The 25,104-nt window shown below is 40.0% G+C and overlaps 1 protein-coding gene and 1 pseudogene across 1 annotated transcript in view; one reads left to right on the forward strand and one right to left on the reverse strand.

Annotated features, from left to right (window-relative positions):
* Positions 1-22,928, reverse strand: part of LOC124545980 — a 96,665-nt gene extending 73,737 nt beyond the window's left edge. The window contains exon 1 of the mRNA XM_047124944.1: positions 22,804-22,928. Coding sequence (XP_046980900.1) covers positions 22,804-22,876 — 73 coding nt within the window. The 5' untranslated portion in view covers positions 22,877-22,928. The remainder of the gene's footprint in view (positions 1-22,803) is intronic.
* A 1,298-nt stretch (positions 22,929-24,226) lies between these two features.
* Positions 24,227-24,344, forward strand: LOC124546093 (annotated as a pseudogene).
* Positions 24,345-25,104: the final 760 nt, after the last annotated feature.

Here is a 25,104-nt window from a genome sequence, read left to right on the forward strand (position 1 = left end):
TTTGTTAGTACTTTATTTTTACAAATATGGGAGGCTACTCTTGAATACATTACTTTCTCAAAAATTTTTGATAGAGCTGTCAGAAGTGAGATTGGGCAGTAGTTGTTGACATAAGACGTATACCCCTTTTTATGCAATGGTTTTACAATGGCATATTTCAGTCGGGGAAAACAGCCTGCTCCAAAGAGCTATTACACACGTGGCTGAGAAACCTACTTGTCTGTGGGGAACAAGCTTTAAGTATCTTGCTGGAAATGCCATCAATTCCGTAAGAGCTTTTACTTTCCAGTGAGTTTATTATTTTACTGATTTCAGAGGGAGACGTTGGTGGAATTACAGTTGTTTCAAACTGCACAGGTATGGCCTGTTCTATTAGTAGCCTTGCCTCTTCTAGTGAAGATCTAGATCCTATTTTCTCCACAACATTTAAAAAATGATTATTGAAAATATTTTCAATTTCTAATTGTTTGTTAGTACACTTGTCATTCAGTTTTACGGCACTAAAGTCTTCCTTTGCTCTTGGGTGCCCTGTTTCCTTTTCAATAATATTCCAAATTGCTTTAATTTTATTATCAGAGTTACAGATCTCAGATATGATACACATGCTTCTGGACTTTTTAATAACTTTTCTTAGTACCGCACAACAGTTTTTATAATATTGAACAATTTCGTGGTCAGTGCTGCCTCTTGCTGTTAGATACAGTTCTCTTTTACGGTTGCAAGATTTTCTTATTCTTTTAGTTAGCCAAGGTTTTTTATATGTTTTCTTGGAATTCTGCTGGCAACAACCAACAGTTTCAGCAACAAGATAATAGCAATCACAATTCGTCCCAGCAGAATTACGGATCACAGTAGAATTACAATAATAATGATAATAATAATAATAATAATAATAATAATCAGGGAAACCATTATGTTCATAGAAACAATGAGTTACATTCCAATCGTCACGATTATACTACAGAAGAAAGGACAACAGACAACACAACCACATCTCAGTATTAGGAATTACAGACACAGTAACCGCAAGACAACAGGAAAAATTATAGTTACGGACAGCAGCAACACTGCATATTAGTTGCTTCCATCCCCCGGACTGACAACGGCTAGAAACTCAGCGTACTCAAGGTGCGCACAGCAAAACGTCATGAACGCAGTATTATCAAGTTGGAACATGAGTGACACTTTACTGCAGGAAAAAGAACAGCTGCAAGAGAATGTGTACCTTCCGATTATCAACATACAAATCCACTCACTTAATTTCACCAGTGTATTCGACTCTGGATTTTCAGTTACAGTGATTAGTGATTCAAATGTTTAAAATGGCTCTGACCACTATGCGACTTAACTTCTGAGGTCATCAGTCGCCTAGAACTTAGTACTAATTAAACCTAACTAACTTAAGGACTCACACACATCCACGCCCGAGGCAAGATTCGAACCTGCGGCCGTAGCGGTCGCTCGGTTCCAGACTGTAGCGCCTAGAACCGCACGGTCACTCCGGCCGGCATTAGTGATACAGATCTTGTCAACAAACTGATATGAAATAAACATCTGAGCTATGCTCATTACGGACCAAGAAAGTGTTTCCTCGTACTTCGTCAAACATCCTATTTCATGAACAGGGAGGAAAGACTTAGGTCCGCGGTGGCGAAATGCAAACTCTTCCAGCAAGCAAAATCTTCCACTACGTTACACTTGGCTACACTTTTTCCAATTAACCCCATTAAATTATGTCATTCAGTGGCGGTCGATCTCTACGGGTTATTGCAGCTGAGTTAACATTTAAATTTGTTTCCTTTACGCCAATTAATAGTGCTACAATCAAAACTGTTTCAGCTGCATTCACTAAGAATATTTTTACCACACGTAGGACATGTGGAAAAGGTTATATCTGACAATTGACCACAATTTTGTTCCGCTACTTGGACACGCAAATTGCACAACGAAAGATTAAACCCATTTTTATTTGCCAGGTACCATGCCTCCTCCTGTCCTTGTGAAAGGTGCCACAAACAACGCACTGAATGGGACAGATATATTCAGATTTTTCAGAACGCCGTTAACTCAATTCCTAATGACTCATCTTAGCTATCGCCACATTTAGTTTTGAAGAATAAAAATCCGCCAGACAAAATATAAGAACTTATTTCTTTCCCCAAGTCACAGTTTTTGCATCATCGTGAACTGATTGACGTTGCCGTTGCTAATATAAAAACGCTGCTGAGAAGAGGAAAATTCTACTAAAGAAGGTAGGTCCCACTAGAAAATTCGAAGTTGGACAAATAGTTTTAATTCGAACACACCCATTCTCTTGTAAAGCAAAGAACATGTTTCAAAAATTTGCATTAATTTATAACCGACCGTTTCGGATTCGACGAATTTCACATCCCAGCATAATACATCATGAAACACTCAGAATGAAAGCTTCGAGAGGTCTTCATCACATCACCAATTTAAAACTGTTGAATAATTATTTCACTTTCCTTCTTCCTATTGAGGACAACAACTCACCGATACATAAGTCACGTTGTGGCAACACGTATTTCGTTTGTTTTGACATCAACAGTTTATACATAGTTAGTAGTTATCTTTTTCTCTGAGTTTTCTTTCATTGAGATGTAGGTGTACATAAGAATAACAGTTTTTGTGCTTCACACAGTACTGTAAGTATAAGCCATTTCGTATGTTTATTTCCGCTATTTCATAGCTTTTCTGTAGTAGACACAATGATTGTTAAAGAGCACGTACAACGGCATTTTCTAATATAACTTAACCACATCTTTACAATCCATCATTAAACAGGCAAAGATTACGTAAAAGACAGCCATGATTTTTTCATTAAACACAAAGGCATCAAGGAAGAAAAAAGCAACGTGAGAAACAATAACCTCGGATTTTGCGCATCATAATCCATTTTCTCTTACAGAAATTAGAGAAGTATGCAATAATATATTTCAAATAGTGATGATCCAGAGAAATAAATAATTTCAGAATCTTCCACTGAGCTACAAGCAGGGTTTCTTCATTGACTGTAAGACTTTTGCTACGGATTGTTAGGGACTGTAAGGACTACGTGATGGCTTCACTCTTGGTGCATGCTTTGTTGGTTGTGTTATTGGTGTGTTTCTCTGACGAGTAGTATTTCAAACGTTTTGCGATAAGGTTTTATGAAACGATAAACAAGTCTTTGAATTTACAGGAACATAAACACTTTGTTTCAACAATATGCATTTTTTTCTCTGTGAATAGCAACGTGAAGGATTGAAAACGCTTATTGCCATGCACTTGCTTTGATCAATTTGTGATATTGCTTGCGCTAGTGGAATTTTTTCTCATTCACAGGATAATACAATTTGTCAATCTGTTTTAGCTATAGTTAACCGATTTCATCGGAAACAGATAATTTCTTAATTTTCATTCTATATGTTTACTTTGCTTGTTCGTAGATATTAAGTACTCTTCTTAATACCACTTCAATTTTGCTACTAAGTAAGACTAAGTAATTGACACGTGCATAGGTTAAGGTTTTGTGATCACATTTTAATTTGCTTTATGTTTTGTGATTGACAGACAAAGACAAACGTAATAATTTCTTTTTTTTTTACAGCAGCAAAATGTTGTGCACGTTCCTTTCCTACCCTTCCCTTTGCCCTGTATCCTTATGCGCATTTACTCGAGTATACAAAAAAAAGAAAAAAATAGATTCTGCAGAAATTACTATTCTACTCTCGCATAACACACGGATTCTACTCACACTCATGTAAAACGTGAGAAGACTAGTAACAGTGTTTGCCTATTGACATTTTCGCAATGCATTGTATATGTAATGGTTACAATATTTTAATGTTTCTGTCCTCTCACAGCCGCTAAAAAAGATTTCGTTAATGATAATTTTCTTTGATATGTCACTACTGACACATCTGCATAAAATGTAATTTAGATGGTCATAAAAGTGTTTATTATTCTTCGTCATGCAAGATGAGAGCTTACTATACGTAGTTCTAGATAAATGTCTTAGGTTTATTTTATTTCGCTGTATTATAATAGAATACGTGTGCTTTGTAAAAGAAGCACATTTATGTACTCACTTAGAGTTACTCTCTGCACTGTAAGTTAGACGTATTATGAACGTTTTCTTTACTACGAAATGCCACATCGATTATCAAGATTTCAGATGTCTTCACAGACATTTGGTGAAAATTACATGGCAGTACCTTTTGTGAGTGGTCTGGATCTGACCTGTCACTGAATTTATTGTGGACAAATACTGCATTCTCTGGGTTTGCTCTTAGCCGCCTCACAATCAATTTTGATACAACGCTTTCACTTGATGAACTATTACAACGTTGTAAGAGCTAAAAGACACTTAAACACGGGCTAGGTAGTATAATGTGTACACTCATGTCAACAACTTCGTGTCCAACAGCCACGAAAAGACATTGTTTCGATACATATTTGCTACGACGAAAAGACAATGTAATCACAGTCAATCACGAGCTTATTGTACAAAATAACGACAAAAATAAAAACGCCATGAATGTCATTTTTTCCCACTATTGATGACTTTATAACTAGTGCTCACTAATGTAATAGACAATTTTCATATATTTGTGCATACTTCTTTCAAACGAAATGTGACACATTCTGAGTGCATCTGAGCACTAGTGTAAGCAACATTTGTGACTTTAGTTGGGAGTGCACCTGAGCACAAAATGTACAAATCTTTTTGCAAACAAATTTATGTGCGACTGAGTAGCGCTACTTACAAAACAAAAATGTTTTTCATGAGTTCTTTACAGTGCATACGTGCACATCACATATAGCCTAAATATCGCATATTTTGTAATCCTTTTATGTTCTTTGTGATATACTGTACTGCATCCTAGCTTATCACTACTTTCGGTAATATTGTATAGACAAATTTTTCAGTATAAACTTTGCCGTATGCATAAATCAACCTGAAAAATTCTTCCTGGAGAGGCAGTGGAGTAGTGAAACAGGTCCATTGGGAATTTGTTAGTTGCATTTCTGAAATTTGTACATACTTTGGATGTCTCAACCGCTAAGCTAGAATTTTGAATTGATTATTATTTGCGTGCAGTCTTTGATGAGTGCAGCTATGTTGCTGGAAGATACGTAATTTATTTGTCATCGCTGCTTGCCCGCGAAGAGCGCGGGAGTTCTATCGTTACAGAAGAATAGTGAGACATGCCGAACAGAGGATTCGTGGCCAGGTGGAGGTAAAGTCAAGTTCATCCGTGTTTAAGTAAAACGATTTGTATTTGGACATTGTGAAAAAGAGGAGAAAGATTCGATTAGTGATTTAGAATGAAATGAGATGTAATGAGATTAGAGAAGCATATGAAGATTAGAGAAGCATATGAAGAGGAATCAAGTCAATTTTTTTCTCTTTTGGTGCACTGCAGCCGCGCGTAGTTAGGAATCACTATTGAATGAGACATTCGTATCAGGGAACTTACGATTGTTCATTAAAGATTAAGTAGCTTTCATTGTAAGGTATGAGTAATAACAACAGATAATTCATAAACAGTTTGTTAAAGAAATATTTCACCGAAGAGCATTGTCCACATCCTCGATCTTATCGTATTCTCGCAGGCAGATATATTTGGTTTCTCTCGCAGTTATAAATGCCAAAGTCACCCAACAGCAAAATTATTTATACAAGCAACCAGCCAAGTCAGTTCTAGTTAAAAAACGAACGAAAATATTTTATAAAGGAAATTTTCACTGGGTAACTATGAGATCCATGGAATACTGCAATATGGGTGCCTACAGCATCACCGAACCCCCGACATATGTCACTCTTGCGACGTAAACTCGGCCAGAATTTGGAAACAGTGTGAAACAAAACTCGTCTGACCAAATGATTTGCTTTCGGTCCTCCATAGTCCAGGTATTAAGGCATCGGTAGCACGTTTCCTTGTTAGGTCACTTGATCCCTGATGAGTGGTTTTGGAACTCCAGCTGCATATGGAGCTCGCTTCATGGTGTTTTGGTGCAGACGGCGTTCGCGAGTGAGACATTCAGTTCTGCACTGGCTTTAGCAGCAATGGTCCTCTTCCCGTTTGTCACAGTCCTCTTCAATGACCGTCTGTGACGATCACTCAAGACTCAGTTTCTTCCGTTTTGTGGCTTATCGGATTATGCTTTTCCACTCTCCCTGGATGTGATAAAAATCGTCGGTACAGTGCCTTTTGAAACACCAAATACTTCGATTTTACGGGAGCTCCCACCACACGATCACCAACATTTTGCCCACTTTCTAATTCACTCAGCTCCTACGTAATGCGCTTCGAACGACACAGGACACTGCTCTGACCATGACTGACACTTGCAACGAATTGAGAACATCGCACAGGCGCAGTTCGTGGTCAGATACAACTTGGCTATAACCTGTATTTATGTTCAGGGATGTATTTCTCTGTGTTTCCACGTTTTTATCTAGTCCTGTACTTTCAGGTTCTAAACTCTTGGGTCCTGTTAAATTAAATGACAGCATTTTAATGCTTAAGCATGGTTTTGGAGCATTTTGCGTGTCCTGTCAGTGAATAAACTTTAGAACTTGTGGTGAATGTTCTTAGTGCCAAATGTCGTAGGGTAGCAGTCCACATGAGACATTGAATATCTGTCCATGCCAAGGAAGCTGGTGTATTTCTACTTAATCATACCAATTTATGTTTCACTGGTTGATCCTCTGAGCACAAAAAGTTAATATCATTAGTCATATATAAACGTAATAGGCTTTGACAAAAACAGCGTCTGTTTCCAATGTGTAGTTAACACGTCCGTATCTTTATGAAGCTACACACCATTATTAATATAGATGGTTGTAGGATACTTGCATACAGCTGCCACCTTACCACTGTGATTATAAAAGAGAGAGAGAACGAATATAGCCATCAAGGAATAGTATGGAATTTAAAAGACAGGAAGTATTTTATGTAAAAAACCAAAGTGGAATGTTGGGCGTGATGGTCGACTTGATGATGACGACTGGTGGGTTTTATTTTCACTTGTCCTCTCATGTTTTACTAGATCCTCTAAATGCCCCATTTAATAGTCGTGATCAAAAGTCATAAATCAATAGTATTTCCATCTTCCCTGTGTATCAATAAAATTCAGCTATAAGATAAAGGAATATGATTAATGAAATTTTATATTACGATCGGGTACCAAGTCTTCAATTAATGTCACCAATAAACGTTTTATTGACAGTCCCGGATTCATCTACAGTTTTAATGAAGAATTTTTAAGGTTAACGTAGGTGGAAAAACAGGTTTTTTCCCGTCGCTTTTGTCAGATAAGCACACATTTCGTTAACAGGTTTGCATCGGGTATGCTCTCATAAAGATATGAAATAAGCGTTATTGACGAGAGCAGAGTCAAGTAAAGGTTATCAACAGACGTCATACATAGAAAACTGAAACAGCCCATATATTAAACCGAAGTACATTCGCATGAAGTTCTTGTGATCTTTTATAAACTCTTACACCCTGTTTTACGCCTATATGCGTGACAGTCGTGATATTACTCTGTATCTGTCACCGAACACAAAAAATTTGTGTCCGACTATAAAGAAATCGTAGGAAGTATTATGAAGATCACTCAAATATATTAATTTACTGTGTTAACTTTCACGAAAAATTTCTGTCCGATTATAAAGAAATCGTAGGAATTATTACGAAGACCACTCAAATACGTAAATTTGCTGTGTTAACATTCTCTATTGAATCGAATTTCTATAGGGGACCGCGAAAACAATAATTCGAAAGTCCAACCCCTTATACACCAGGTTCTTTTGCTGGATTTACTTCGTAACATTTTCTAAATTTCATCCACGTTGTAAAAGCTTGGCACGAATCGTATGACAGGGCTCTCCATCATACTCTGTCTAATGTACTGTCTGAAGCAGAAACGATAGTAATGATGTTATCATTAGTCATGCTATGTTATGATTTTTACGAGATCTTCGACAACCTAGAGACTAATAGTTTGGCTGCCGCCATAATATATTGGTGTTTGTGAAGCGTCGTGTGAGTTCTGTACTACAACATAAATCAGTCATGAGGAGTTTCTCACTAAAATCGTCGCTGTTGTCTTGTATGTCATCATCATCATCATCTTGACCTTCATGAGGAGTTTGACACTGCTCGATAAATATCTACTCTAGAACTATGCATGTGTTGCTACCGTTAGGTATGCTCTAGAGCTTCTGTAAAGTTTGGAAGGTAGGAGACGAGGTACTGGCAGAATTAAAGCTGTGAGGACGGGAAGTGAGTCGTGCTTGGGTAGCTCAGACTGTAGAGCACTTGCCTGCGAAAGGCAAAGGTCCCGAGTTCGAGTCTCGGTCCGGCACACAGTTTTAATCTGCCAGAAAGTTTCATACGTACCTATAAATTTGTCTTTGCAAGGGGTCCAACTGGAGCAAAACATATTTTTTCTTTTCTTCTATTACCCAGATATGTTTCGCTAAGGTTTGAGCATCATTGATGAGGTTTTATTTCCTTCTATTAAACAATAGGAAAAGTTTAATTTACTACTTTTACAGATATAAATTCGAGTTTTTAAGAAAGTAGAAAAGTTATTTATCTCGAAATTTATGACTGGGAATGTTGTGGTTGGGCTTAATATTAATTAAGAGACAAAGAGAGTCGATGAAGGGTTGTGGGTTTTTATTTATTTAATTACTTTTTCGTATTATTATTAGGCCCATTATTATTTATTTATTTAATTGAAATTTTGTGGATTTTGTTTATTTATTTAGTTTTGTGTTTATGTGTTAGTGTTGTCTGATAGTTCTTTTATGGCACAGAAGACAGTGCTGTTGCAGAGAGCTGTGTATTCGTTTACTATCTGTATCCCTTCGGCCATGGTTTTTATATTTGGTAATTTTCCTCAATTAATGGTTTTTGTGGGAGGCTGTTTCTGCAGTTGAGAATTTTCAGGTCGATATTGGTTTCTATAGGGATGTATCTCATATCTGTAAGAAGTTCAGGAAATGTACAATGACAGCTTTTTCGTTTCAGTGCTCTTCGGTGTTTTGTGTATCTAGTATTAAAGTTTTTACTTGTCTGACCAATATTACTTGATTTGTAGTCATGGCATGTCAGCAGGTAAATACCAGATGTATTGCGTTTGTCTATGTTTGTATTGGTTGTCCTTATTTTCTCTGTGTTATCTGTTCTGTAGGCTACTTTTAGTCCTTGTTATTTGAGCATGTTGCCTATCCTGTGAGCTGCTTTGTTGTCGTAAGTGAGACTGTACCATTTGCTTGTTGTTGTGGTCGTTTCTTGTTCGTGTATGCTCATGTGTGTGTTCTTTGTGTTTTTGTTCTGGATATTTACGTTCTGTGTGTCTGTGTTTATATGTTGGTGATCAACAGTTTGATTTTGTGCGGTAGGTACCCCCTTTATTTTTTATTTCATGACTCAGTTTCTCTATGATATTTGTGTCATATCCATTTTCTACAGATATTTTATTATCTATAATTAATTTTATGTTTGTCTTCACTGAGAAGATTTTTTTAGCTTTCTGCCCCTGCATCTCCCTCTGGTACCATGGAGAATATTCCCTGATGTCTTAACATATGTCCTATCATCCTGCTCCTTCCTCTTGTCAGTGTTTTCCATATATTCCTATCTTCACCGTTTCTATGGAGAACATCCTTATTCCTTATCTTATCAGTCCAATTATCCCCAACAGTCTTCTATAGCATCACATCTCATATGCTTCAGTTCTGTTCCGTTTTTCCCACTGCCCGTGATTCACTACAATACAAAGCTATGCTGCAAACGTACAAAGAGACTCTGCTCGTATTGGAAATATAGCAGCGGAAAGATACAATCAGAACGTTCACTGTGTGATTGCAATGATAATGTTACCAACGATAGCACCCCTAAAGCGAAAATCCAGAAGATTGTTTCCCAAATTTCTTTCCCTGAAAAAGATGCCCTTAATATTCAAAAACTAGAATCAAGAATAGCTGTTGACATCACTAATTTGGAAGTAAATCCCCACGGAACAGCGAAGCAACTTATATTAAATACATCGAAGAAACCGATCTATTGCCACAATATTAGGACGAATTCATAGTTCTTTTGACATAGAACTGGCTCTTTATTCACATGAAGTAATGAGGGATACCGATAGTGGATCTCAGTCTGGTTCCTTATTTCTTGATTTTCAGATGGGTTTTGACGCTCTACCTCAAGAGCAGCTTATAATAAAACTACCTGTCTTTGGATTCTCTTCTCAGCTGCCACACTGGATTTTGTGATTTCCTTTTAGAAAGGTCACAGTTCATAGGAAATGACGGGGACTGATCTAGTGAAAGGGGTTCCTCAACGAAGCGTTGTAGATCCTCTGCTGCTCTTAATCTGTTTAGGAGACAATCTGTGCAGCTTTCTTAAAGTGTTTGTAAATGATGCCATCATTAAGAATGTAGTAAAGTCATCAGAAGATTACAACAAATTACAAAATCATTCAGATAATATATCTACTTGGCGTGAAAAGCGGCAATTGATCACGAACAATAAAGAGTGTGATGCCCTTAACATGGTTACGAAAGTGTTTTCGGCAAATTTGGATAAAACTTCGAATCTCACAGATTTAAAGAAATACCCATGGATAAAAATTAACAGTTTAAATTGCAGCTGATGCGCAGAACATTTTATGGAGAAGGCGGACCACAGAATGCACTTTTGAGGCCCTTGGAAAGTACAACGGATGTACTTAAGAGACTATTTAAAGCTCGCTTGTCCATCTTCTGGGGCATTGCTACCCGTTGTGGGACTCTTACCAGATACGATTGACGGAGAACTTCGAAAAATTCCCAAGAAGAGCAGTTCGTTTTTTATTATCGTGAAGCAGGGGAGACACTGTCTACAGATGTCATCAACTTCTCTTCTACTAGCTTGAATCTCCTGGCAGCACGGTCATTGTAGATGAAACACAGGCTACCTTCAGAAGAAGATTAATCATTTGGATAAATTTTAAACAATGATGACGCCGTTCTTCTGTTCCCTCCAACTACTTCTATGACCTTACAATGTCACAAAAAATTCGTTTATAAAGGTGATTTCTGATAGTGCAGACTATGAGATGATACTGTGTACCTTTTTCTAAGAAATATCGATGGCTCACATTTCTATGTCTATGAAAACACCTTAAGTTTTCTTCAAATTCTTCTTAGATATATTGGCGCACATTTATTATATGAGACATTCAGTTCTTTCCTTCCCTAAACCAGGGTGTGTTACGGCAACTAACAGCTTTACGCTTACGTAGGGACATTTCGAAAATCTCCACAGTTGTATCAGGCAAATAATTAGATAAAAATGTTAAATTGTCAAAACCTGTTCCCACAAATAAAGGAGTCAGTTGAGTTGGTAGACTTTTAGCCACCAATAAATATTATAATAAACTAGCAGAGATCCAGTCTTGCCTGTGTGTGTATTAATTCAAATCTTCTATCTCCTCCTGACCCTCTCTCTGTCCATCACCCTCCTCTTTCATCTCATTTCCTTCCCTTCCTGTGTCCATCTCCTCTTCCCCCTTTTCTATCAATCTCCTCCTGCACCTCCCTCTGTCAATCTCCTCCTCCCCATCTCTCTGTCCATTTCATCATATGCCGATCCTGTGTCCATCTCCTCCTCACAGTCTCTCTGTCCATCTGCTCATAGGCCCTCTCTTTGTCCATCTCCTCTTACCCCTCTCTCTATCCATGCCCTCCTGACCCTCTCTCTGTCCATCTCCCCCTCCCCTCTTTTCATCTCATCCCTTTCCCTTCCTGTCTCCATCACCTCTTCCTCATCTCTGTATCTATCTCCTCCTGACCCTCTGTCCATCTCCCTCCTCTTTCATCCTTCCTTTCCTGTGGCCATCTCCTCTTCCCCATCACTCCATCCATCTCCTCCTGCACGTCTCTCTGCCCATCTCCTCATAGCCCCTCTCTTTGTCCATCTCCTCTTACCTCTCTCTCTATCTGTGTCCTCCTGACCCTCTCTCTGTTCATTTTCCCCTCCCCTCTCTTTCATCTCATCCCCTTCCTTTCTCCATCACCTCTTCCCCATCTCTGTATCTATCTCGTCCTGACCCTCTGTCCCTCTCCCTCCTCTTTCATCTGATCTCCTTGCCTTCCTCTGGCCATCCTCTCTTCCCCCTCTCTCTACCCATCTCCTCCTGCACATCTTTCTGTCCATCTCCTCATAGCCCCTCTCTTTGTCCATCTCCTCTTACCCCTCTCTCTATCCTTGTCCTCCTGACCCTCTCTCTGTCCACCTGCCCCTCCCCTCTCTTTCATCTCATCCCCTTCCCTTCCTGTGTCAATCTCCTCTTCCCCCTCTCTCTATCCATCTCCTTCTGCACCTCTCTCTGTCCAGCTCCTCCTCCATCTTTCCTTGTCCATCTCCTCCTCCTCCCTCTCTTTGTCCATTTCCTTCTCGCCCTCTCTCTGTCCATCTCCTCATCGCCCCTATCTGCATCCATCTTCTCCTTCCCTCTGATTGTCCATCTTCCCTTCTCTTCTCTCCACGTTATCACACCCAGCTGAATAGGAGGGTGCATGTCCTTACTTCCAAGTAGTAATATATGTGACAAAATTAGCTCAAATCGATCCAGTGATCTACATGAGCTTTTCACCCATTGCTTTGCTGTGCAACGCACGTCACATATATTTCACACATATTTGTACACATATTTCACCTGTAACTCTAGCGAATTACGCTCTCCAAATCTATTTTCACGCAGCTCAATGTTTATGACATCATATCTCCCGAATTATGTGTCATCCTACGATATATTTTTGCAGGTACATTGATTGGTAAATGCAAATACTGCCTGCGAAATCTTGCTCCGAATGGAGTTACGAGCAAAGAACTAACAAATTTAAACGTCATGCCTGATGCGGCAGTGAAGAGCGCAAACGTAGTAAACGATAAAGTTTTTTTCCTTTCAGTGTTTTGTGGGGTGTCAGCAAGAAAAAACGTCGTAAATGTGTGAAATTATGTGTCAAGTTTGTTTCAAGTCACTAAGTGATCTCATTCTCAAATAGTGGATGGATAAAGTCTGCGCGTTGAGAGCTACGCTCCCTTCTCACCACGACCTCCTCCTGTTTGAAAGGTACATGGCTCTAACCCCTTCAGTGGCTATTTCCAGACATTAAATAATATGTCTTGGGGGGGGGGGGGGGGAGCGCTATCAAAAGTTACTGTTGCTGCAGCATTAAGCAAGGTAGCGCGACTCCGACGCGCGTATATAAGCAACAACATGTAGGCGAGGTATTAGTGAGGCATTCGTGTCATCCCGACGTGCGTGTGGTCAATACGCTAACGTGAACTGTGATGACGTTGTCACCAAACGTGCCCAAACAGGAGGAACATAGGAATGAAGATTACGTAGGGGGTAGCATCCCTGTCGACAACGTCCAGGAAAACTGCGATAAGGGGTGCTCCGTGATAACGCCCGTCCCCATATTGCACATGTCGTGGCGCATAATTTACCCCAATGCAAGTGGGAGACACTGTAGTACGCGCTCTGTAGTCCTGATCTCTGCCCCTGCGATTATCAAGCCTTCGGTCTCTTAAAAAAGACCTTCAAGATTCGATTATTCCTGACGGACGAGGACGTGCCGCAGACAGTTACAGATTTTTTCACGCAGGAAAACACGGTGTTTCACCAAGGCGGGATCTTCACCCTCTCGAGATTCTTCCGCTCACTGTGATTTTTCCTGAATGGCATACCGAGTCTGGACTGTACAAACGGAGCATACGAACGCCTTCGAACGGAAACTTTTTGATGGTACTCCTGCCACGTTCTAGGCAATAACCTAATAATCACAGCAGCGGAACAAGATTAAAATATACCGGTTATGTTTTCAAAAAAGGTTTGATCAGCGCTTTAAAATTCTTGGTGTTCCAAAGTAAGACGATGGATTCACACTCGGCAGGTGTGATAATAATTACGCATTCAAAGATGTGACATCGGCACGAAACAAAAGCGATGTAGAACGAAAGTGAAACCACCACTAAGATCAACAACGAGGAAAACTGGGAGAAATTCTTAAAACAATTCATGAAGGAATCCTAGAGATTTGGTATACCATTGGTAACGATGAGTATACTGCACGCATGAACATCGTTTCGGCTTAGATTTCCAAGGCTTTTGAGGGAGCAGCGTTTCGTAACCGTATTTGTATTTCGCAAGTCTTGAATGTGACACTTTATAACAGAGTAGAAAGGATAACAGCCAGTACCCGAATAGAAGCGACAGAAAGTAGAAACGGTAGAAGCCAATGCCCAACACAAGCGACAGAAATGAAAATTTTGAGAAGCACATTTCAGAAAACTTTTTTTTTCAACCAGATCAGATTAAGGTTGTCAGGCCCTCTCTTACATCGGACAAGGTCAATCGTTCCCTAATGCTGTTTCTGTAACTCTCTAAACTCTCTGGTTCTTTGAGTTTATCCGGGTCCCATCTCCTTAAATTCCGAACTTTTTGCAATTTCGTAGTTTTAATCAACAGTTCATAACCAATAAATTGTGGTCAGAGTCCACATCTGCCCCTGGAAATGTCTTACAATATAAAACCTGGTTCCTAAATCTCTGTCTTACCATTATATAATCTGTCTGAAACCTTCCAGTACCTCCAGCCCTCTTCCACGTATACAACCTTCTTTCATGATTCTTAAACCAAGTATTAGCCATGATTAAGTTATTCTCTGTGCAAAATTTTACCAGGCGACTTCCTCTTTCATTCCTTACCCCCATTCCACATTAACCTACTCCTTTTCCTTCTCTTCCTTTTCTACAGTCGAATTCCAGTCCCACACGGCTGTTAAATTTTCATCAGTACCCCAATTTGATTTTGTATTTATAACCCTGTATTCACCTGGCCAGAATTTTAGTTCTTCCTGCCACCAAACTTCACTAATTTCCACTATATCTAACTTTAAACTATCCATGTACCTTTTTAAATTTTCTAGCCTACCTGCCCAATTAAGAGATCTGAAATTCCACACTCCGATCCGTAGGACGCCAGTTTTGTTTCTCCTGATAAGACTTCCTCCTGAGTAGTCCCCGCCCGGAGATCCGAATGGGTGACTATTTTACCTCCTGAATATTTTACCCAAGAGGACGCCATCATCATTTAACGCTACAGTACAGCTGCATGCCCTCGAGAAAAATTACGGCTGTAGTTTCTCCCTGCTTTCAGCCGTTCGTAGTACCAGCACATCAAGGCTGTTTTTGTTAATATTATAAAGCCATATCAGTCGATCATCTAGACTGTTGCCCCTGAAACTACTGAAAAGGCTGCTGCCCCTCTTCAGGAACCACACATTTGTCTGGCCTCTCAACAGACACCCTTCCGATGTGGTTGCACCTACGGACGGGTATCTGCATGGCTGAGGCATGCAAACCTCCCGATCGACGCCAAGGTGCATGGTTCATGGATACTATTACGTCCGACGAATACAGACATCACAGAAAAAATTGTGAAACTAATGAAAGCAAATCGTTTACAAAAACATTGTCGCTTCCACCTATACAGAAACTTGTCTGCATCTGCGCTTTGCTTTTGAACTGGACCGCAGGCGTTATATAGGAAAAGAATGAGAGAAGTCTAACAAATACTGAGTAGAAGATTATACACCAGATAGCCCACACAAATTTGAACAAAAAAGGAATAAAGAAATCACCTAGGAATTGTTTTAAAATTTTTGTTGGCATATTGCTGGAAACGATACAGACATTTTAAAGTGTTTTGAGGTTACTTAAGACATTTAAATCTTAAGTATAAGCCATTTATTTACCAGTTCAATCAACAGGTAAGCATCAATAATGGTGTAATAATTTATATACGTTTCCTGCCTAAATAGACTGACGAATCCCGAACAAACCGGAAAGGTGGTCACGCATACTACAATCTGCGTTGCAGATAGTGAAACGATTCTCATTACAAGTAAATCTTATTTGTACTTTTGTACGTGTGGTACCCCAAAAGTGAGCAGAGCTTAAATTCCTAGCGACTCTCAGAGGGCTTTCGAGCAATTAGAGGACCAGAAGTGGAAATCTCTTACCAATAGTCACACTTATGACTTGGTGACATTGACAGTGAAAGATAAGGAAGATAGAACTTTCATTTGATGTTAAAGTTGTAGCAAGGTAGACGACACATAGTGGCAGTAGAGTGACTTGCAAAAAGAGAACATCGTAGTACTGAAGCTGTTATTTTATTTATCGTATAGTTTTACAAGTGCACAAAAGCATCTACAATGAAATTGAAATGTCTTAATGTGACAACCAGTTCAGGGGAATCGGAGTCAATTTGTGCAGAGTCCTCAGACAAATGTCCAGTGGGCACTTCTTAACAATCTGTTGTATTGCTTGCTCCTGCACTCCACAGTCGCAGTCAGCAGGTGAACGGGAACTCCACTTCTTCAAGGTGTAATCACACCTCACTTGACCCGCCCTAACGCGGTTCAGGTTTGGTGCCGTAGTTGGAATCCCTCAACCTTGTGTGTTGAACCAAGTTAGCGCAATTTTTGATTTTTGTTGGAGTGACCGGTTTCGATTCTATTTAAGAACCATTTTCAGACTCTAACGGTGGGTGGACTCCGCGGAGTAAGTTGCGCAGACCTCCGACAGTGGAATAACTGCTAGAAGGTCGGCTCAACTTGCTCCACAGAGTCCACCCACCGTTGTGGAGTCCGAAGATGGTTTTTAAATAGAATCGAAACCGGTCACTCCAATAAAAATTTGGCATTCTGTCAACATGCTTTGTCCAACATTTCAATGGTTTACCATTTTCTTCTTCCAAAAGTTTGTTCCTATTTTTTCCCTTATTTTTATATTTTTATCTGAAAGGGTAAATCTTTTTACTGTTCTTTAGGATTTCATTTCGGCAGCCTGTATCCTATTTTTATCAGCTTTTGTCAACATTCACAAAAGCTGAAGCGCCTAGTAAACAACTTACACGCTGACAGGCGATGTAAGGTATCCTGAATGAACAAACTAGTAGATGGAGGACTCTAAATAATGGTCTCCCTCAAGTATCAGTTTTGTCCACCATTCTGTTTAACCTCTGCACGCATGACATGCCAGATATGGGCTACGAGAAATTCGGAATACAGGTGACCTAAGATTTTTCTTCCAGAGTAAAGATCTTATGAACTATGAGAATGTACTGATAACTGATTGGCCGTAATTGAGTGATTGATTCCGTAAATGGAGAGTTCATTATAACCCAAATAAAATTGAGCTTTCTGCGTTCCAGTTTAGTAAAAAGGAGTTTAAAGGGAACTACTGTGATTTTCCACGGAATCTAAGTAACTACAACACAATATATAGCTAGGAATCACTCTGGATCGGTTCTTGACATTCAGACAACAATGCACTAAGTTAACTAATTAGCTTGGCTCAAGACTGAATCTACCTCGCAAGATTTCCGGCAGAAGTTGATCTGCGGATGCCAGTACTCTATGCTCTGCTGCACTCGCTCTTGTGTATTATGCTGGTGGGTGTTGCGCACCTATGTGGGAAAACAGCACCCACACAACGAAGATTGACGTGCAGCTTGATGAAGCGACAAGAGTTATCACCGGGTATGTTAGATCTACCCGCATTCAGTGGTTAACTGCCCCAGCTAACACTGCTCCACAAGATCTAAGGAGTTGTCGTTGATCTGGCTTATATTTATGAAGTTTTTTAGTAAAAAATCTTGTTTGATATAGTTACGGGCCCTATCTAGCACGGTCCTATGGTGCGCCTGCCACTTTAATGCTTCCGGAGCTGTAGAGGGTTTAATTGGTCGTTTCCTCCACTGGAGAAATTGCCTTCACCGAGCTATCGAACCTACACTGTCCGTTCAGAATAGGAAGAATAGAATGAAAGACACCCTCGCGAGTCGAAACCTTATACCGACAATGTCGAAAAACCAATAGTTAGCCAAGAGACGCTGATAGGAAAGTATGCAACAGAAGTCTGACAAAAGTAAATCGAATGCTCTAACCAACATGGACACTGCTTTGTTAAGGCAGTGTCTCTTCGAGGCAAGTCACCCATGTTCGAGCAATTATATGGTTAAAAACTAAAACCAGAAAACAAACACGAATGAGATTCTACAAAGTAATGACTGTGCCTGATTTTCTCTAGGGATGATTTCAATAAGCTTTGACGTCAATCCTCCTCTCCACACGGTATCATCAACTTTCATAAGATCCACAAAAACTTCAGCTAATTTGTGAACTTGGTGAAATCTAGCCGTCAATGTTAAGACTTGGTCGCAGTAGCTCTAATGTTTCCTGAACCCTTAGAATGCGATTTAGAATAAGCGTTTCTAGTATCTTGTACGTCACTCTGAGAGAAGATACTGGTCGGTAGTGAGAAGCATCGGCTCCATCTTTGCCTGGTTTCAGGACGGCAGTTATCTGTTTGAAATGCTTTGGTAATTTTCCAATTCTCAGAATCACACTGAAAAATTCAGTGAAATACGGTTTTGTTCTAGATTCGATGGCTTTAACAAACTCTAGATACAATCCATTAGAGCCAATAGCTTTACTTCCCTTTAGTGTGTTCAAGTGTACATCAAGTTTCTCAATGCAGGAGTCACATTAGTAGTCTGGATGTGGTTTTAGACATCATCTCTTAATGTACAAATCTTTCTTCACAATTTGTGTGAGTGCTTTATCTATTCTGGTTCCCGAATACTTCATTAGACTGGTACCAACCGAATATACGTTTGTATGTGGGACTCTGTTTTTGACAAACCTTGGGCCTGTAGAAAGTTTCTTATAAGGTTTCAGACTTTTCGACTATAATGTGTAAAGTTTAGTCCTGCCGTTGTTTTACGCCATTTTTATATTCTGTTCTTATTGAGAGTCTTCAAGAGGATATCAGCTGTTGTGTCATTGTGAGATTGTTGATATTTAGCATATAACTCATCGCCTTCTTGAGACCATTTGGGGATGTAATCCTTTCGGAACGCACGTGGAATATATTTCTCAGAAATCCACTGAACTGTATTATCAAGACGCTACTGAAACGCTTCCCAGTTCGTAACTTGAAAATTCCATCGACGTTGAGGGTCGGACGTAAGTAATGAACTGTCAGCTGCGTAATAATAACTTGATGACCTTTCGTTTTGTCATGCTGTCATACCCAGAGTTGTATACACTACACAAATCAGAAAAATAATAATTTAGCCATCCACCAGATCGAAACGTACCTGATATTTAGCATGTAGCTCATTTTTAGCTTTGTACACAAGCTGGAGGTTGTACGTTTCCACTCATTCACTAAGAATAGTCCTTTTGCTGTTTTCTTCCTGATATCAACAGACATGACCTTTTTTTTTTTTTTTTGAGTTATCAGTCTTCTGACTGGTTTGATGCGACCCTCCACAAGTATCTCTCCTGTGTCAACCTCTTCATCTCAGAGTAGCACTTGCAACCTACATCCTCAATTATCTTCTGGATGTATTCCAATATCTGTGTCCCTCTGTAGTTTTTGCCCTCTACAGCTCCCTCTAGTACCATGGAAGTCAGTCCCTGATGTCTTAACATATGTCCTATCATCCTGTCTCTTCTCCTTGTCAGTGTTTTCCCCATATTCCTTCCCTCTCCGAGTCTGCACACAACCTCCTCATTCCTTACCTTATCAGTCCACCTAATTTTCAACATTCGTCTGTAGCACTACATCTCAAATGCTTCGATTCCCCTCTGTTCCGGTTTTCCCACAGTCCATATTCCATTACCATACAATGCTGTGCTCCAAAAGTATATTCTCAGAAATTTCTTCCCCAAATTAAGTAGACTTCTCTTGGCCAGGAATGCCCTTTTTGCCAGTGCTAGAGTGCTTTTGATGCCCTCTTTCGTCGTCCGTCATTGGTTCCTTAACTTCATCTACTTCGTGACCATCAATCCTGACGTTAAGTTTCTCGCTGTTCTCGTTTCTGCTACTTGTTATTACTTTCGTCTTTCTTCTATTCGTTCTCAAACCATGTTCTTTACTCATTGGATTGTCCATTCCATTCAGAATATCATGTAATTCTTCTTCACCTTCAGACATGACTGTGACTGTTGAAATTACCGACATATACAACTGGATTGCTAAAGGGCTTATATGTGGACTGGGCAGACTGGCTTGCGAAGGTTTGTAAATATTTAAAATGCTGATGCCGGAAATCTCTATAGTCATCTGCTGTTATGTATTAATAAGTTACTCTTTAATAGCCAAGATGGGATCTGACATTGTTCGTACTTGTCTGACATTGTGTTGTTCATCATTTATGGCCCAAACTAGCGCATATCCGTCTACACTTCCTCTTCTGTAAAGTCCTGTGTTATCTTTGATATGGATCTCCTGTACTGCTGTAGCGTCTACAGCGTTTCGAAGCATCGAGTGTGAGAGAAATTGACTCTTAGTAGATGAAATCGATTCAGTGTTCAAGTAATATATCCGTAAACTGATACCAATGGACATTGATGTGTGTTCCGTGATTGGTTGATCCTGAAAAGGACTGTTCACATATTAGTTCTCCTGCAAACTTGTTGCTGTATCAGCAACATCTTTGAAGAATTAGCTGGTATGAAGGCGTTGCCCAGGGATCGCCCTATTGCAGTAACCACACACTCTTCGGGGACACTTCTTCCTCGATCCCCAGTGAAGCCGTATGAATTAAGCCGTATTCTGAATTTCTCCATGTCTTAAGTAAACAGGTACACTAGCAGTGAGAGTTACAGCGACAAATACCGCAGCGGGATGAAGATTTACGTACGTTTTAATTCAGCACAGCATACCAACAAAGCCGCGGTACAGGCAGGACTATCTTTCGAGGAGACTTGTTTCATCAAGAGCCCTGATGCCACAAAATTTTGACAACACGACGGATATGTGTAGGACGTTCTATTGCTTGAGAGCACAATAAACAGTAGAAAAAGCTTACAGAAATTCAGGTGCCCTGAAAAAATATCGAAAACAGAACAGTCGATACATAAACAGTATAATAATAGAATGAGATTTTCACTCTGCAGCGGAGTGTGCGCTGATATGAAACTTCCTGGCAGATTAAAACTGTGTGCCGGACCGAGACTCGAACTCAGTATAATAATACTTAACCGGGAAATGAGTACAGAAATGTCTGTTGTTCCATCAACTTGGATTACAACTAATATTGGACATGCTCATTTGCACCAATAAAAGTGGCTACATTATGTCAGCTGCATGTTCAACACAAGAATGGATGGAAAATCTTAAATTCGGGAAGTAATATTCCACCTAAAACATCACAGGATAGTGATAATGATGGAATTATTTCTGATGTTATGTTTACACTTCTAGCAGCGTAATCCCAACCTTTAGTAGTAAAGTAGGAAATGAAACCAACAAATATTTTGTAGGTGATCATAAAAGAGTAGAACGCTTATTGTACTATTACTTGGTTCTTGTCAGTAACTTGATTTAGTTCAAGAGAAACTGTGTTTGAATTCTGCTGTACTTAACTTCTAGAGAGCCTTTGGATGAAAAATAGAACATCTGTTCCAATTATGTTTATTCACAAAATGCGCTACATCTCATAGAAACACTGGCTGGATCTCATTAGCTACTCACGGGGGAAAGGACATGTAAGCTATTTGTGGCTCACAGACTAACTAGTAGATGTCTGGAGCGATTATTTTTCCGAGCAGACAAATCTGGCATCGCAAAGGAAGGGCTGGAGCAGCTGAAAGCGCTTTCTTTTTAATAAAATGCAAAAATAATTTTTACCGTTCTGTAAGTTATAAAATAATGTTTACTGATTCACTCAATTTAAACTTTATAACGTAAATTATCCTAAGGACAAACACACACACCCATGCCCGTGGGAGGACTCGAACCTCCGCCGGGACCAGCTGTCCAGTTAAACTTTATCCCAATTACTCGATAGTAGCAGTATATAAACAGTGACTGGAGCAGTTAAAATTATTTCATTATTTCATAAATGACCTGACCTCGACCAGTTTCATGCCACATTAATAAATTTAAGTTACGTTACTGAAAGTGTAACAAAAGCAATCAAGTTAATGTTGATTTTAGTTACACAATTTGGTTTTTATGGCTACATTTTATTCAGCTATGAGTAATTAGCGATCCATATCATTTGTTCATATGTAGTTCCAATAATATTTTGTCCTGAAACACGAAACACATTCACGGAAAACCGTGAAACTGAGTAAGAAGAAAAAGAAACAGAAAAGGAGAACAAACAGAAGAAGATTAAAAAAAAATCTGTTGGTCAATCTTCGAGGAACTGGGTTCCTGAAGCCAATCAATCGGGAGGCGTTCTGAATGTAGGACATTGTTTTTCATTGCTTCTGGAAGAAATTATTTCGTCCCTGATAAAATTCTACTATTTTGTAGCTTTTACACTTTACAACGATTGTTAACATTATTTATCCCAATAATAACCGTAAAGAGATAACATTCAATAATGTGATGCACTTCATGGCGTGAAAAACAGTAGTATTGCGGTAGTAATCTGAAGCAAAGCATATATTATTACTAGTATGCAATTTCAGCTATTTATCATGCTGACGTGATACATATTATATATCCCTGTAACAACGTGTAAGCATCCTAAAAATATTAGTTATGAATCACATATCAGCTTTGGGGCCAGCTAGCAGGTTGCAGGTCGTTAGCTCTTAGTTACTACATAAATTAGGCTTCAAATCTGTACAAGATACGTATTATTCGCGAATGATGAGTAAAATAATATGCACGAAGTTTTCCTAAATGTACTCACAGCCATCAGGGTATTGTGCCTTAGCAGAAACGACGCTTAACAGAGCAGCCGCCCATAACAGACCCAACCTCATCTTAACTGCTGGCGAAGTTCACTGGGAGTGACACGACCTCACGTTGCCGCCGCCTTTTATAGCGGTGCATCTAGCCAGCGCTATAAGTTTACTCGGAAGTAATGACACTAAGGCGACGATCTAATCCCGGCTCTTGTATCTGTACTGTACTCACACGTTATATACATGTTGAGAGAGAGAAAGAGAGAGAGAGGGAGAGAGATGGGAGAGTGACTGAGAGAGCGAGAGAAAAATCGCTATATAGACGGTTCGAACTATCTTAATGGACTCAGTACTTATAACTACGATACTGAATTTAAAAAAAGAGAGATTGTGAAGCATACATTGGGAGATTAGAATCATTATCAAATACACACATTACTATCTCGTGTAAAAGAAAAAGGGTTTTGTATATTTGAGTATTTTTGTGATACAGTAAAATAGGAGCACTTGTGGAAGGAGCACCTTCAGGTTAGCGAAGTTTTGGAGTAAACTGTAAGGTGTGCTTTCTTGGGCATTATATTCGAAGATCTCACTTTCTCGATGGTGTCTAAAGCGAAATTGTTAGCTACTGTGTTTGACGAGCGCTTATCATGGCGTGATCACTTAATTCACATAATCAAGAAAACACAAAACAGCATTAACGGAATGAGATCTGTAACTGGAATTTGGCACTGTATAGACCTTTACGTTCTCTATATCATGCGCAAGATCCTCGTCCACTCAGTCTTCTATTCCGGATGTTTCTGATTTATTTATTTAGCGTATGGCGCTACACACGATTTACAATCGTTACGTGATCAGTGATGAAATACTATGTAAAATATATCAATCAAGGATGCAAAATCAGACAAGAAAAATGAGATAAAATGTAGAATGCAATAAGAAAGTAAAACAAAAAATAATATCGCAGCAGGTAAATTATGTAACTTGGTTTTCTCATATTCTGACGTCAAGATTGGCAATGCGCTTGAGGGAGGCATTGCTGATGAGCTCTTCGTTCACAGTCCATGACCATGCGTTGAACAGTGTGGTTTGGAGCCCCACAGCTACAACTAGAACTGAGTAGCTTTCCCTACTGGCGTCCACGTATTCCATATCCCGTTCCGAATCTGTTTAGGCTTTATTCACGTCTGTCGTGAAAGTTCAAAGCTCTTAGGTCTTTCCACTGGATTGACACGGTCGCGATCATTGGTGGAGGCACTATCTGTGAAGCTGTCGTGCTATTTACTGCCTCTGGGCAAGTCAGTAGCTAGCGGTTGTTGGGCCACTCTCAGAGGGGGGTTTCTAGAACGAAGTCTAGTCGTTTCCAATATTGGGATATCCTCGTGGATGGAAATTAGAGGATTATTCATTACTTTCCTATATGCCGCCAACGGCCTTGCCGCAGTGGTAACACCGGTTCCCGTCAGATCACCGAAGTTAAGCGCTGTCGGGCTGGGCTAGCACTTCGATGGGTGACCATCCGGTCTGCCGAGCGCTCTTGGCAAGCGGGCTGCACTCAGCCCTTCTGAGGCAAACTGAGGAGCTACTTGACTGAGAAGTAGCGGCTCCGGTCTCGTAAACTGACATACGGCTGGGAGAGCGGTGTGCTGGCCACATGCCCCTCCACCTTCGCATCCAGTGACGCCCGTGGGCTGAGGATGATACGGCAGCCGGTCGGTACCTTTGGGCCTTCATGCCCTGTTCGCGAGGAGTTTAGTTTAGTTTAGTTTTCCTATATACCTTCGCCAAGGCTTCCTATCCCTCCAAGGAAGGCGGGCTATATAGCTAAGCGTTGGAAGACAATACAGATGGGTAGTCTCTATACATCCAGTTATAATCTTCATATCAGCGTTGAGATGAATGTCCACGTCCTTTATGCTTGCTGATTAGCCACATGGTGCGCAGTACTCGGCTGCAGAGTACACTGAAACGAGTACAGAGATTCGTCGTGTATCCGCTGATGCTCCCCAGAGAGCCTCTGAATAAGATTGTTGCGTGAACGGTTTCGACATCCTGCTATAATCGCCAAAGTCCGTTGCAATGCACAATGGACATGAGTGGACGCAGGTGATCAGACAGGATGCTTATGTGCGGGTCACCTGTCAGTCGTATCTAGACGTATCAGGAAGTTCCATATCCCTCCAACTGCACACGCCCCACACCATTACAGAGCCTGCGTCAGCTTGAACAGTCCCCTTCTGACATCCAGGGTCCATGGATTCAGGAGGTTGTCTCCATTTGAAACGACACTTGTCTTACCAGGC

The sequence above is a fragment of the Schistocerca americana genome, chromosome 8 (genome assembly GCF_021461395.2).
Source record: "Schistocerca americana isolate TAMUIC-IGC-003095 chromosome 8, iqSchAmer2.1, whole genome shotgun sequence".
Taxonomy (NCBI): domain Eukaryota; kingdom Metazoa; phylum Arthropoda; class Insecta; order Orthoptera; family Acrididae; genus Schistocerca; species Schistocerca americana.